Source organism: Pelodiscus sinensis, chromosome 11 (genome assembly GCF_049634645.1).
Source record: "Pelodiscus sinensis isolate JC-2024 chromosome 11, ASM4963464v1, whole genome shotgun sequence".
NCBI classification, from domain to species: Eukaryota; Metazoa; Chordata; order Testudines; family Trionychidae; genus Pelodiscus; species Pelodiscus sinensis.
In genome coordinates, this window is record NC_134721.1 from 39,852,776 (window position 1) to 39,868,697 (window position 15,922).

A 15,922-nucleotide genomic window follows, 5' to 3' on the forward strand; every position below is an offset into this window, starting at 1 on the left:
GCCATCTGGTGTAGTATTTGCTCTCATTGCTAGTTGCTATTGGCTATCTCAGTCAGAAGAGATCTGCCTCTAAGGAATGTAACACACTTGTATCATCCTGACTGTTGATGTAGCTCTAATTTTCGGAAGTATGGCAGATTTCTGCTTGATTTGCATTTGGAAAAGAATGTGCGACTGATTCACAGTAATTAGTAAGTGAACTGACTAATTAGAAAACACATAATGTATCACAAATGATACTTTGCTGTAATGTCGCATGAGGTTTCAGAGCATGTACTAGTCAGTAGGTATTTTGTAGTGTACTTTATAAAAAATAATGGTGTATTAATATGAAATCTGAACTACAGCCCTTGGTTATTAAACATTGCTAAGGAGTTAGGACAGACCACCAAATTTCAGAGAATGCAGATTAGTGGCAAGTGCTTTGGATGAACTTCTTCTGTGTTTTGAGATGTTGAAGAGAGGGGGGTAAATTCTTTCTCCATTCCAACCTGTAGCAGTTTTGCACTCTGCAAACAATCATTTCATTTTAAGTGAACTGGATAGTCACTACTCTGTAAATGGATCCGCTTTTGCAGGAGGCCCCTGTTAAAGCTAAGTATAGCTTTCCTGCTTTCTCTGAGCTTGCTGACTTATCCACTGGGGAAAAAGTGGCTTCTCCCCAGAAGTTAGTTTTAGATTTTGATTTGTTAACATGTTAGGTAAATGTTAATATCCTTACCTGTGCCAGCCTTAGTAATGGGGGATTTTAAAAATCTGAAATATACAGGTTTTTGTTCGTATTCAACATTACTAAAAATCTGAGGCCAGTACTTTCCTTCTGCATAACAATGTGGTGCTAAGGCTAAAATAGCCTACAAAACAGAAGTGGGTATGAAATATTATGATTGTGTGTATGCCCGGCATCATTTTGGTGGGTTTTTAGAAAAAGTGAATTACTTATCTTCCAAGTTTTACTGAAAGTACTGAGAATGTGAGGTTGAAGATAATGAGACCTGGATTCATCACCAAACTGAGATAAATACTGATCCCTTTGGTACTGGTACATTGTGAGGTCAACGACAGTCAGAACTTAGCAAAGCAATCCAAGTGAAAGCCAAGAGCTGAAAGGGGGGGGGGGGGGGGGGGGGGGAAAGGGTGATACAATATGTTGCTTTAAAAAAAAAAAAGTTACAATATAAGTGAGTGCTAATCAGGTTAATTTCTGTCGACAGGTTGTAAGGTGGAATCTATATTCCTGAATGTCGAAGCAGTAAACACGCACAGAGATAAACCAGAGGTAGGACAAGTCTTGAACACAAATATCTTACTTAATGCATTGCATTTTCCGAAGTGATTTTTTTATGATGATGTCTATTACCCAGATGTAGAATTGAATTGCTAGAAATGTTGAGCATATTTAATTTTACACACCAACTTTGTGTAACCAGTAAGTTCCTCATCTGCATACGTATTGTCTGCTAGATATGTTTGTGAAGAGAAATTTTCTGTCTGACATTTTCTAAAATGACTCATAGACTCATAGACTTTAAGGTCAGAAGGGACCATTATGATCATCTAGTCTGACCCCCTGCACAGTGCAGGCCACAGAATCTCGCCCACCCCTAAAATGGTATGATTTCAGAAAGCCAGAATTTACCTCTTACAGAAATATAAACCATGTGTTTCTAACTCAATGTCCTTTTTATTTTTATGTTAGACAGCACAAACACCAAAGATTTAGTAACGAATAGAGCAATGAATAAGCTATTTAGTCTGTTGGGAGCTAGTTTGTATCTATTTCCTTTTACAAGTGCATAATAATGTATATTAAACTTTAGAGGAAAATTATTGAGCCCTTTTCCATTGTGGAATTGGCATAATCCACTATGCATTTCCAAAATGTGCAAGAGGTGTTGTTAGGAAGCATTAATGAAGTCTGTCTTGCTTTACGCTGCCTGCAATTACAAGGCTTTGTCTATCCTGAGAATGTTTAGCAATGCCAGCTATGGTGGGAACACTGGCTCAGAAGAGGAACAGGTGATTTTATATCTGGCTTCTAGGCCACCTCAAAGCAAGCCCAGCCAATTCAGACTTCATCTCTTCACTTCAAAAGATAGCAGTGTGTTTACACTGAGATACTGAAATACCTCAACTGTAGCTAGTCGAAGTAAACCTATACACACCCCACCTAGGGGGCCTAATGGCTTAGAAAAAAGAGATGGAATGTGTGTAAGAAGAGTTAGGAAGTCAGGCTCCTGGTAACTTACTACATTCTTGCTGTATCAGAGTATGAGATGCTGTGTGTGGTGCCACACTATTCTGTAGTAACATGAGTTTGGTTTGCCCATATTACTCCAAAAGTGCCACTCGTGTATTATAAAAGTTTGGTAAGCTTGCTTCTTGTGCCTCTAGCTTTTGTATCTACAGTCCTTAAGTCTTCCTTGAAGTGAGCTGGCTACCATTACAAAGAATAGTATGGGCAGAGTTAAAGCAAATCGATTAGTGCAGTAAAGTTAATTTATATTTTAGTGAGAAGTTGGGATTTGTGGTGGTGGTTGAAGTTGTGTGTATGAAGATACGAGTTTTTGAATGTTTGTGTGTATGAAAATGATATGGGTGTGTGTGTAAGTGTAATATGGCATATGTTTGCATATATGTGGCATTTTAACAGGGCTTTGCAAGAAGTTTATCGTCTTAGTTCAGGGATGGACAACCTAAAGCTTGCCTGGATCTGGCCCCATGGGGTGGGAGCACACACAGTCTATTAGCATGGGCCTGGCTAATTTTTCTGTGGGTCAGCAGCCCCGACCCAAAAAAGGTTCCACACCCTGTCTTAGTGTCTTAGTTATATTTAGTTGACCAAACTTTGGCTTCCATAGCGGTTATAGTCAAGTGCTTTCATTATGTGTGGGTACTTTTACTATGTTTAAACTTTATCACTTTCTTCTTTTCCTTCATACATTATATTTTGCCACATTTTTAATCGATTCCACTTAAACCCACTTAATAGGAACAGCATAAATAATGGGAAGCTTGTATCAAAGTAGTAGCCGTGTTAGTTTGTATCTGCAAAAACTATGAGTAGTCATGTGGCACCCTAAAGACTAACAAATCTATTTGGGCATAAGCTTTCATGGGTAAAAATCTACCTTGTCGGATGTGTCTACTGCTGATAAACCTGAGTTTGCCACTGTGTCTTATAGCAGGCCATGTATTTCCAGGGAATTGCTATTAGGAATATTCATTATGATGTTAGCTTATTAAAAATGTTTGTTTGGGAAGAGAACCTGTTGAGGCACTGCATTAGCTCTGAGTGTTACGCAAGCGTTACTGAGCACCTAAAGCTGTTACTTCTCACTTTTTTACCTGACGTGCGTCACAAACTGTAACATATGGCAATGCTAAAATGTAATAATGTTTGGGAAGAAAGGCAACAACTGTGTACAGTAATGGAGCTAGTTAAAAGTTTTGGCCAAGGTTAGCAGGTCAAACTCAGGTTTTTCAGGGAAGACCTGTGTGGATTTTGTTACTGATAAAGAGTCACAAACGACCTGTACTGAAGATGTCTTCTGAAAGACCCACTATGAATAAACTAATGAGGCATGATGAAATGCTAAGTTGATTAGGTTAGGATTAGAGTGTGGTATTAGAGTATAAACTGTTTATTTTATACTCTGTGTGTCGATGGTAACAGCTTCTGTAAAATCTAATTTTAAAATACTCTTTATTAATGCTGAACATCTATAATATTTCATTTTTTTTAAAGTTACCAATTTATAAAATATAAATCAGACTATTTGCCTAAGAACTGTACAAGGTGTACTCATCAACATAAATTCCATCTTAATATATAAGGCACGCTACTGTCCATAGCAGAAGTTGAAAATATTGTTTTAAAATACTTTTTATGCACTCTTTAAAAAAAATCAACTATCCTTTTTACGTTGCAGAAATAAATATAAAGGAGTAGAATAACTGACCTTTCCTGTGTTTTCTATAAAAACTATAATCCATCTGAATTTGGACCACAGATCTGGCTGTTCATGTACAGTAGCATCAGATTTGTAATGACTTTAGTCTTGGGGCACGTCTAAACTACGTTCCTCTTCTGAAAGAGGAATGTAAATGAGCCTGATGGAAAATGCAAATGAAGTGCAGATTTACAAATCTCGCACTTCATTTGCACAATCGCATGAGAGCGCTTTTTCGAAAAAGAAACTGCACTCTAGATGGGGTTCTGTTGGGGAAAAAAATCCTTTTTGAAAGAACCCAAACTCTTGAAAAAATGAGGTGTACGGGTTCTTTCGAAAAAGTTTTTTGTTTTTTTTCCTAATGAAACCCTGTCTAGACTGCGGTTTCTTTTTTGAAAAAGCGCGCTATGTGATTATGCAAATGAAGTACGAGATTTGTAAATCCATGTTTCATTTGCATTTTCGTTCAGGCTCATTTACATTCCTCTTTCAGAAGAGCAATCTAGTTTAGATATAGCCTTTCTAGGATGAAGGAAGGAATATCTTGGGGAATAAATCTTATGGAGCTGTTTCAACAATTATTTGAGTTCTGTCTGTGATGTTTTGAATTTTATTTCTGAAAGGAAGTTTAATGTATGACAGTAAAATATCTTTTTTTTACTACATATCGTAGTCCACACATTAGCAAAAACCTGGTCGTTCATTGCAAAAACTCATTTTAGACTGAGTTCATTCAGTTTTTTATCATAAAGAAAAGTAAAATTTGCTCACTCACACAGATTTTGGGAGGAGAACCAAGCAAAACATGTCACCCAACCCCTTTTGTGAAATGGGAAATATATTTTTGAATTGGAATGGTTTGATTTGAATAGCATTTGGCTTTGTAGAGTAATAAGTAGGGGACCAAGTTAGCAGGTATTTTGTTTGAATTTGATGGTAATATTGTAGGCCTCCAACTTGAGCTGCATGGGTTCAGCCATCATCCGGCTTAGCAGCTGTACTGTCTAACGTGTGCTGCGTTGAATGTGGTCAATACTGTGTAACTTCTGCAAACTAATCAGAGGTCTTCTCACCATTTTTAGTTTTGGAGGAGGGATTTTCTCTGGTGTAGTTTTTTTTTTTTAAAACTATATTAGCTGTATTACAGGTAAAGTGGAGATCATGGTATGTAAATGCTGTGAACGGTCCCAGTTCAGGATGGCAGAGAAAGCAGTTTATAGTCACCACCCATTGAAATCAAGTATGTGCTCAGCTGCTTTTCTCAGTAGAAATGTTTTTAGGCACATGCGAAAGAGTTCTCCTGATTGGAGCCTATAATAGGCATCCTCTACAAGTGAGTAATTGCAGTATTGGCAGAAAATTGTATGTAGGATTGATAGTTGTTTTATGTAAGCTGTGTTGCTGTATGAACTAATGCACTAAAAAGCTGTTACTTCACTGAATTGGAGTGAAAAATCTTTTGTCAGAGTGCAGCTGTGTACTTGTGAAGGATGGATATTTTGTTGCTGCATGATAAATATTCTCCTCTGTATTTTTATTATTATACAGAATGTAGACATTTCCAGACCTCCTGAGGAAGCTCTTGTAACAGTCCCTGCTCACCAGTGAACCCGTGTCCAGATCAGCTATCAAACGTGTGGTGCTGTTTCATCCTATTACTTTAAAATACATTTTTAAAAAATCATTCCAATCACTTTTAAATCAATTACAAAAAAATACTTAAATCATTGTACAGCACATAACCTCAACTTGTCCGGATATAGTGAAACTGTAGCCTACTAATTTGCTGTGGATGAATTGTTGAACGTTAATTGGCTGTTTAAATACTGATTTTTTTTTTAAGATTGCTGTAATCCTGTGATCTCACATCTTTAATTTTTAAATTGATTTTTTCATAGCTTCAGTGACCACTGGACACTAGTTGAAGTCTGAAAGCAATGAGGCTTAACATACGCACAAGCAGCACTTGTTTCTCTGACCTTGGGAGTGATTGGACTGTAACTGTAGCAGAAAATAACATTTCCATAGTTAGCAAAAAAGTGTAGTTCTACTCACCCATAGTGCTAGTGTGGTACATAAGCACATTTTAATGGACGTATTTGTGGAGGAGGTGAGCAAATTGAAGTTTAATTTGTTCCAGACTTCAGATATAATTAGGAGAAGTATATGAATAGTTTAATGTGTATGGTTTCTCTTAAAATATATTTTTTCCATTGAGTGGACGGCGGAGTTCCCTGTGTATACAGTAACAATTTTAATTTGTTTTTTTATTTAGGAATTAAGATAGAAACACAGAATCTTAAAGTTCCCTATTCATGGCTTGGCATGCAGCAGCCACACCAATTCTTAGAAGTATGCTGGTCATATGTAGATGACCTTATCAGAGCTTACTTTGGCTACAGTACAAAGAGCATTGGCCATTTCAGATTCTTCGTATCTAGATTTTAATTTGTACTTAAAAAAATAAAAGGGTTGGACAGAGGTTTTCCTGGCACACTCCACCAGAAGTGTTATTAAAACACTTGTATGAAAGACATCACAGGGTTACTACTGGTTGTCAAGCACTCGTTCACCAAGACAATGCCCTTGTCTACAATCCTTAATGCTGCGCAAAAAGAGACTGCAGCTCATTGGACAGCTGAGCATCACTTTGGCCAGCCTAATTGCTTTTGGTGATAGAGATGAAATACAATGTAGAAGTGTCTGAGTGACAGGGACAGCTTTGTTTATATTGCATTAGATCTTGGATAATTGGCTGTTTCATAAGCAATTACTTTTCATGGAAAAGAATAGCACAAGTCCCTTTCTGCTTAAATTGCTTGTTCAGTTAATGTCTGTTTCTCCAGCTTGTGTATCTTTATGAAAATTTTCATTTTGGTGAAACTAAGAATTTTGCTTTTGGATATAAAAATAACTAGAACATTTACCCGGCATCGCTCGGGTTCTTAACTCAATTAATTTTGGTCTTCTTTTCCCTTTCATTGCTCTGGGATGGAGCTGGGGATGAGGGATTCCATATGCAGGCTTCCCCAGGGAGACAGAACAACCCTCTCTCACCCAGCCCTCTCTCACTGCAGCAGCTTGGGGCCAGGTGAGAAGCACCTCTCCATGGCCACTACAGCTCCAGTGGGCAGAGCCAGGGGACAGGGGAATGTCTCCCAGTGAGGGCAGGTTCATCTATCCCCTGCGCTTCCCAGCCAGAGTGAGGAATGCAGCAAACTCTGCATATTCCCCTCACTCCCTGATGAAGGGGGAACAGCCAGCAATATCTCTGTAAGAATCAGAGGGTGATGAGGCATCAGCAAAGCCTTAAGATACAAGTGGATTTGCTCCAGTCCCTCAGAGTAAACAGCTACAAGATCCTTACCAAGCATTCTTAAAACTTAAATACCCACCTGGGGACATGAGGAAACAGATTGACAGAGCCAGACGAGTACCCAGAAATCACCTACTTCAAGACAGGCCCAGCAAGGAAAATAACAGAACACCACTGGTCATCACCTACAGTCCCCAGCTAAATCCCCTCCAGTGCATCATTGGCAATCTACAGCCTGTCCTGGAAAACGACGCCCCACTGTCTCAGATCTTGGGAGACATGCCAGTCCTCGCCTACAGACAGCCACCCCTCTCCCTGCCCAACCTGAAGAAATACTCACCAGCCGCCGCACACCACACTATAGAAACGCTTACCCAGGAACCTACCTCTGTAACAAATTCCATTATCAACTCTGTCCACAGAGTTATACTAGCGACACCAACCCAGGACCTAACCACATAAGCAGCACCATCAGGGGCTCATGCATCTGCACATCCACTAACATGATATATGCCATCAAGTGCCAACAATGCCCCTCTGCAATGTATATTGGCCAAATCAGTCAGACTCTGCACCAAAGGATAAATGGACGCAAATCAGACATCAGGAATGGTAACACACAAGCCTGAAGGGAAACATTCAGTGATGGATTTAAAAGTAGTCATTCTTTTACAAAGGAATTTTATCACCTAATTACAAAGGCAGACAGCTGAACTGCTGTTAATTTGCCAATTCAGTTCAAATTCAATTTAGGCTTAAATAAAGATCTTAACTGGTAAACATGATACAAGGGCAATTTCCCTGCCTTTGCTATTCACGTTTCCATATCAAACACTATGACTGAGACACATCCAGCCTGATTGAATTAGCAGAATTAACACTGGCCCTACAATTGACAGGTAACTTCTTTTGCAGTTATAATACCCTGGATTCTGTAATTTCCACTCCACCTCTGATGAAGTGGCTTTTTCCCACGAAAGCTCATGATCTAATAATTTGCTAGTCTCTAAGGGTATGTCTACACTACCACCCTAGTTCGAACTAGGGTGGTAATGTAGGCAACCGGAGTTGCAAATGAAGCCCGGGATTTGAATTTCCCGGGCTTCATTTGCATGAAGCTGGGCACAGCCGTGAAATGAGGAGTAACGGTAGTTCGGACTAGGAAGCCTAGTCCAAACTACCTAGTCCGTGCCGCGTGTAAATGCACTAGCGGACATTTAAAAATGGTGGCGCCCGGCTTTATGCAAATGAAGCCCGGGAAATTCAAATCCCGGGCTTCATTTGCAACTCCGGTTGCCTACATTACCACCCTAGTTCGAACTAGGATGGTAGTGTAGACATACCCTAAGGGTGTGTCTAAACTACATGGCTCCATCGATGGAGCCATGTAGATTAGACTGATCGGCAAAGGGAAATGAAGCTGCGATTTAAATAATCGTGGTTTAATTTTAATTTAAATGGCTGCTGCGCTGAGCCGACAAACAGCTGATCAGCTGTTTGTCGGCTCAGCGCGCTAGTCTGGATGCTCTCACGCCAACCTGAAAGCCCTTTATCGACCTCCCCGTTACGTCTCGTAGGATGAGGTTTACTGGGGAGGACGATAAAGGGCTTTCATATCGGCAGGGGAGCATCCAGACTGCCCCGATCTGCTGACAAACAGCTGATCGGCAGAGCGGGGCAGCCATTTAAATTTAAATGAAGCCGTGATTATTTAAATCGTGGCTTCATTTCCCTTTGCCGAACAAACAAATCTACATGGCTCTGTCGACGGAGCCATGTAGTCTAGACGTACCCTAATGTGCCACAGCACTGTTTGTTTTTAAAGTTACAGACTACCATGACTTACTTCTCTGAGACTAGTTTTTATTGTTTAGGAGTTCTTAACAGACAGACACACAAACTCAAATATATAGTAGACTGCTATCTCATTAAGAGATCCTGTATAGTACAGTGAGAGGGATTCATTGATAGCTAGCTGATTCCTGCAAATAACCTATTGTACAGATACAATTCTAGTATCAAATTTAAGGTTTCAAGTGATGTTATGTGTCACTGGACAGGACATTAGATTGGGAGTCTGTCTGTTGCTGCCATTGGTATTGCAGGGAAGTTGGTTATGTAAACCAGAGAAGTGGGAAAGTAACAAGATAGTGAGTAAGGCTATGTCTACACTGAGAAGGTTTGGCAGCAAAGGTGCTATTGTCATGTAAAAGTCGCCAAAGTGAAAACAAATCAAACAGGTTTTTATGACTCCTATTTTTGACATTTCATGGCTCCATTGCTAGCACCCTGTCAACAAAGCAAAGCAATGTGGGTAAGCATCCCACAGTGCAGTGTTGTGGGAAAGCAGAGCTGATCCCTGCGCACAGGGAGAAAAGCCTGTTGAGAGTCTTTGGTTTAAGTTTAGAGGCAGGAGCAACAGAGGTAGTAGGGGTGGTGGTGTCTGCTATAGACCACCAGATCAGGTGTATGCGGTAGATGAGACTTTCTTCAGACAATTAAGAGAAGCTTCCAGATCACAGGCCCTGGTTCTCATGGGGGACTTGAACCACCCTGACATCTGCTGGGAGACCAATACAGCAGGACACAGACAATCCAGGAAGTTTTTGGAGAATGTTGGGGATAACTTCCTGGTGCAAGTGCCAAAGGAACCGACCAGGGACCATGCAGAGCTTGACCTGCTGCTCACAAACAGGGAGGAGCTAGTAGGAGAAGAAGATGTGGATGGCACCCTGGGCAGCAGTGATCATGAGATGGTTGAGTTCAGGATCCTGACAAAAGGAGGAAAGAGAAGCAAAATACACACCCTGGATTTCAGAAAAGCAGACATTGAGTCCCTCAGAGAAATGATGGGAAGGATCTCCTGGGATGCTAACATGAAGGGGAAAGGAGTCCAGGAGAGCTGGCAGTATTTTAAAGAAGCCTTATTGAAAGCACAGGAACAAACCATCCCAATGCACAGTAAGAAAAGCAAATATGATTGCCTTACCAGGGAAATCCTTGGCAAGCTTAAGCACAAAAAGGAAGCTTATAAGAAGTGGAAACTTGGACAGATGACTAGGGAGAAGTTTAAATATATTGCTCGAGAATACAGGGGAATAATCAGGAATGCAAAAGCACAATTGGAATGGCAGCTAGCAAGGGATGTGAAGGGTAACAAGAAAGATTTCTACCTTAGCAATTACAGGGTGATCAGAGGGAGTGTGGGGCCCTTACTGGATGAGAGAGGTAACCTAGTGACAGATGATGTTGGAAAAGCTGAAGTACTCAATGCTTTTTTGCCTTTGTCTTTGGCAGCCCTCAGTGGAGAAAGAACAGGTTAAGAACTATTTAGAAGAGCTAAACATATACAAATCCATGGGCCCAGATTTAATGCACCTGAGGTTATTGAGGGAGTTGGGCAGATGTCATTGCAGAGCCTTTGGCCATTATCTTTGAAAACTCGTGGAGATTGGGAGAGGTCCCGGATGACTGGAAAAAGGCTAATGTAGTGCCTATCTTTAAAAAAGGGAAGAAGGACAATCTAGGGAACTACAGACTCAGTCCTTGGAAAAATCATGGTGGGGCTCCTCAAGGAATCCATTTTGAAGCACTTGGAAGAGGGGAAAGTGATCAGGAATAGTCAACATGGATTCACGAAGGGCAAGTTGTGCCTGACCATTCTGATGAGCTTTTATGATGAGGTAACTGGCTCTGTGGACATGGGAAAGTCAGTGGATGTGATATACCTTGATTTTAGTAAAGCTTTTGTTACCATCTCCCACAGTATTTTTGCCAGAAAGTTAAGGAAGTATTGATTGGATAAATGGGCTGTAAAGCGGATAGAAAGCTGGCTAGATTGTCGGGCCCAATGGGTAGTAATCAATGGTTAAATGTCTGGCTGGCAGTTGACTTAATGAGAAATGCTCCAAGGATCTGTTCTAGGACTGGTTTTGTTCAATATCTTTATGAATTACCTGGATGAGGGGATGGATTGCACCCTCAGCAAGTTTGCAGATGACACTAAGCTAAGAGGAGAGGTATGATATGTTGGAGGGCAGGGATAAGGTCCAGAGTGACCTAGATTAATTGGAGAATTGGGCCAAAAGAAATCTGATGAGATTCAAGAAGGACAAGTGCAGAATCCTGCGCTTGGGACGGGATGGAAGAGTCCCAAGCACAGATAAAGGCTGGGGATGGAGTGTCTAAGCAGCAGTTGGGCAGTAAAGGACCTGGGGATTGCAGTGAATGAGAAGCTGGATATGAGTTAACAGTGTGTCCTTGTAGCCAAGAAGCCTAATGGCATATTGGGGTGCATTAGGAGGAGCATTTCTAGCAGATCTACACAAGTGATTATTCCCTTATATTCGGCACTGGGGAGGCCACATATGGGGTATTGCATCCAGTTGTGGGCCCCCTACTATAAAAAGGATGTGGACGCATTGGAGAGGGTCCAGTGGAGGGCAACCAAAATGATTAGCGGGTTGGAGCACATGACCTATGAGGAGGGCTGTGGGCTTATTTAATCTGCAGAAGAGAAGAGTCAGGGGGGATTTGATAGCAGCCTTCAACTTCCTGAAGGGAGGTTCCAAAGAGGATGGAGAGAGGCTGTTCTCAGTGGTGACAGATGGCAGAACAAGGAGCAATGGTCTTAAGTTCTAGTGGGGGTGGTCTAGATTGGATATTATGAGAAGCTATTTCACTAGGAGGGTGGTGAAGTACTGGAATGGGTTACCTGGGGAGGTGGTGGAGTCTCCATCCCTGGAGGTTTTTAAGTCCCGGCTTGACACAGCCCTGGCTGGGATGATTTAGTTGGGGTTGGTCCTGCTTTGGGCGGGGGGGTTGGATTCGATGATCTCCTGAGATCTCTTTCAGCCTTAGAATTCTATGATCTTGGAATTCCCTCATATCTCTGTGAGCCTCTCATGCTAAGGAATGTCAAAGCAGCAGACCAGTCTCTCCAGCCCTCCCCCCTGAAGCAGCAGTCTGCCTATCACTGTGTTCCTAGCAGGACAGAACAAAAGCATTCTAATGATTTGTTCCCCAAATGGAGCTGAGTTCTATAACTTTGAAAAGGGAGGAGCACACGCCTGCAGGGCAGCAGAGATTATACAAAACTGAGCACAACCATCATGGCAGGCATTGTGGAATACTGGTGGAAGCCAATTCTTCTGACAAACAACAGAGTCCACATTGGCTCTTGTCAACCATAAAGGGAGAAGAAAAGACACAAGATTCTTGCAGGGCTGGAATTTTTTTTTCGCCAAAACTGGGTGTTTTCCTAACAAAAGTTGCATTGTCATGTGTACATGCTCGCTTTTTTGTTGCCAAGAACTGCCTTTTGGTAACAAAACATGCCATTGTAGACAAGGCCTAAGTCTTAGAGAGAAAGAGACAGTGCAACCCATTGCTAAGGAGATCCCATTCAATTGTAAATATATATTCAAAGTTAATTTAAAGCTTCTTCTGTTGTCTGAGGCTCTAATACCTGTATCCTGCAGGCCTAGTAGGTAAGAGTTGGTAAGCAGTTCTAAGATGTCTCTTTCAGTTTGTGTAATTGCCTGAATGTGGCAATGGAGTAAGTGGTTCAATAACAGCTTACAGCAGTTGTAGCACTAGAGAATCCCTAGTAGAGGACAGAATGGATTTTTAACTCTGAGCTTGTTATACAGCGCTCCAAAGGAAATCTGCTAGCAATAGTGCCTCAGGTGCCAGAGGATACTGATTTATTCTTGTGTATTACATTATCTTTTTAGTTTTGAACATGAATGCTCTTCGTGAATTTAGTCTTTTGGGCAATTGGCCATGTCTGCATTCAGCATATTTAATAATTCCACATCTGGCTTCTTTCTGAAAGATACTGTCCTCCCTACTTCATTTCTTCCAGATTTGTTTTTCTTGTAAGCCAAGGGTATCCTGGAGACAGGCTGACTCCTAGTTTGGTCTTCTCAAGACTTACGCAATTCCTGTCAGTAAAAAGACACTTACTGTTAAACTCTCTCTCTTATCCTAGTTCCATCTACTCTCACAGACATGCTTGCTGTAGGTATCTGAGATTTAGGGGTGTGATCAGAACTTCTCATTACCAGACAGTGTAGTTAGGCCATCCTTCCCCTCCCTGCCCAAATCCTTTTTTCTGCATTGTACTCTTTCTGATAAGGATCTCTCTCTCCCCACTTTAGGCCTCTATCATGGCGTTTATTCCCACTACTACTTGGTCTCTTACTTTCCTTGAGCTTGCCTGGAATTTGGCTTCTTGCCTTCCATCTTTTTGGATCAACAGCAAATATCCAGCTTCCCCAAGATGCTGCAGCCAATTCTGCAGGCTCTCCAAGAACCCGCATAGACAACCCTTCAATAACTCAGAGCAAGGAGCGTACTGGATTCGTTATTTTGGTCCCGGAGTTGCACAAGTTATTCTCAAAAATATGGAGAGAGAGAGAGAGAGAGAGAGAACAGCCACCACCACCATTGCTCCTTGTTGCCATTCAGGGCTTGGCTTGCTAAAAGCCAAATATCCATAGGTGGGTGTTGATTCCAAATCCCTTATAGTCTTTCCCAAAACAGGACCGTGACTCAACTCCAGCATTTGGCCTCTGCTGGCTTGTTGCATAAAAGATTATTGCCCCAAGAAAAAGGAGTGTCTGAAAAGATCATAAGTGCTCTCTTCAACTCTTGGAACCCTGTTGATCAGAGTTCCCTCAAAGGTGTGGGCACACATGAAAAATTTGAGTTCCACTCACTTCCTTAGCAGAGTAGCAGCCACAGTTCCAGCTGCTCCTAGGGGCAGGGTCATGTGGCGGGTGGCTGCCCTGCCCCAGGAACAGCTGGGTCACATCCTGGAAGTTGGAGGCTGGCCCGTGGTACTAAAAATAGCATCATGGCCCCAGCTGTCCTATCAGCTGCCACACAGCCATAGCTGCTCCCACAGGTGGGGCCGCATGCTGGGTGGCTGCCCCATGTTCCGGGACTGTGGCTGGGGCTATGGTGTAGCTGTTCCTGTGCCACAGCAGGGGTGCTAAAAATAGCACCATGGCCCTACCCCAGTGCAGCTATCACATTTCCCAGCCATCACATGGGAGTTCCACGCTGTAGCAGGTCTGCTGGGGAGAGTCCCTGGTGGCAGAGGGGGTCAGCTTGGTGGGGGCGATGATCTGGTGGCTAGGGGCTGCTCTGGCAGCCCAGGCTGCCTGGTGGGGGGGCACCCCCTGTGCTGCAGCTGGAGCCAGGCTGCGGTGAGTCTGTGCACATGACATTAATATTGGTGCACAAGGCACAACTCACTCCACTCATGGATGGAAAGTCTGAGAGGGAACACTACTCTTGATCCCATGAAGAGTTTGAAAGACATCCTGAATTTGCTGCGTGCCCAGAGAAAATTCAGCTTTGGGTGTAATCAGAATGACCTCTTGCATATCCTCTGGAGGGATTCTATGAGGGCTGAGTCTGTGGCAGTGCAGGCTTCCAGGTTTGGTTTCAGAGTGGGGTTTCCATAATTCTCTCTCAAGGCTCAAATCTCCTGCAAGATACATTCTCTTAGCCTGGAATTTTAACCTAGTTTTAATAACATTATTGGAACCAGTTCCTTGAGCCTGTTGGCACATCCCTGATTATTCTGTCAACTCTTCAGGGCCTGCTTGCTTGCTTACTGTTTCAGCAAGGAGAGTCGGTGAGCTAACAGTCGTAACTTACCTCTCTCTTGCAGTTATCTTCCAGCTTTATGATGGTTTCCCAAACTGAAACACCCTCCAGTAACAGGCCTGTCACCCAGTTTTATTGAAGTGAAAAGTGGTTCTGTTCTGGTTTTTCTGTTGGGTAGAGGAACAGTTTCACGGCCTGGAGGTCAAAAGGCCTGCAATGACTCATCAGTCTTCCCGCATTTAGTCTTAAGAAACCTTAGCTGTGTGTGTAAATAAAGATCTCAGGCCCGAACGCAGGAATTTCTGTGGGGGGCTCTTTTTTGTTAATGTGGACTGCAAAGGGTGTGAATCCCTCTCCCCCCACCCAAATAAGTTTGCTCTGGCCGCAGGAAGACAGGAGCAACATGCTGCCAAAGCCTCCCCACCCCACGCTCTGGCTGGCCTGGGGAAGGCTGGGACTGATTTTCCCTCCTACCTCTCTCAGGAGCGAGCCCCAGCCCTGGCCTTGCTCCTAGGAGAGGGGGGAGAAATCAGCCCCAGCCTTCCCCCTAGTGGCCGGAGCATGGGGGAGGAAGGCTTGAGCAGATCATGCTTACTGGGGAACCATGGGGGGTGGGTTTGCACCCTTCACCCCCACACCCCACTTAGAGGCCTGGATCTCCATATTTATCCAAGGCTCTACATGCTGATTTGAAAGAAATTGAATGAATTAAAATAGAGAGGATTATCAGAAGAAAAAGCGAGGGCACCCTCAAGTGAAGAAAAATTGCAGGCTTTTTTCTACATATGATTTTCATAAGCAAGAGCTGGATTTCTGTTACAGAAATAGGGTTAAGGAAAAATGGATTTCTCTGTTTTTCAGTTACTTTTCTTTGTTTGCTTTTGACTGCACTTGATATGTAGTCAGTTTTGCTGTTTCCTCTGTGTATAAATCAGTGTATGTTGTCTTATTAATGTAGGTTTTTCCAGATCAACAAGAATATTTTTAAAGGCAAATATGAGAATAAAACCACAAAAATGAACTAGCACTTATG

The 15,922-nt window shown here is 42.3% G+C and overlaps 1 protein-coding gene across 8 annotated transcripts in view; it reads left to right on the forward strand.

Annotated features, from left to right (window-relative positions):
- PFKFB4 (6-phosphofructo-2-kinase/fructose-2,6-biphosphatase 4) overlaps positions 1-15,922 on the forward strand; it is a 134,805-nt gene that overhangs the window by 81,944 nt on the left and 36,939 nt on the right. For 6 of the 8 annotated variants that reach the window (XM_075939355.1, XM_075939362.1, XM_075939354.1 and 3 more), the window contains exon 13: positions 1,215-1,279. In XM_075939355.1, the coding sequence (XP_075795470.1) occupies positions 1,215-1,279 (65 nt within the window). Of the gene's footprint in view, positions 1-1,214; positions 1,280-5,501; positions 5,593-15,922 lie in introns of all 8 variants that reach the window. The other 2 variants (XM_075939361.1, XM_075939360.1) reach the window with 2 other exon arrangements.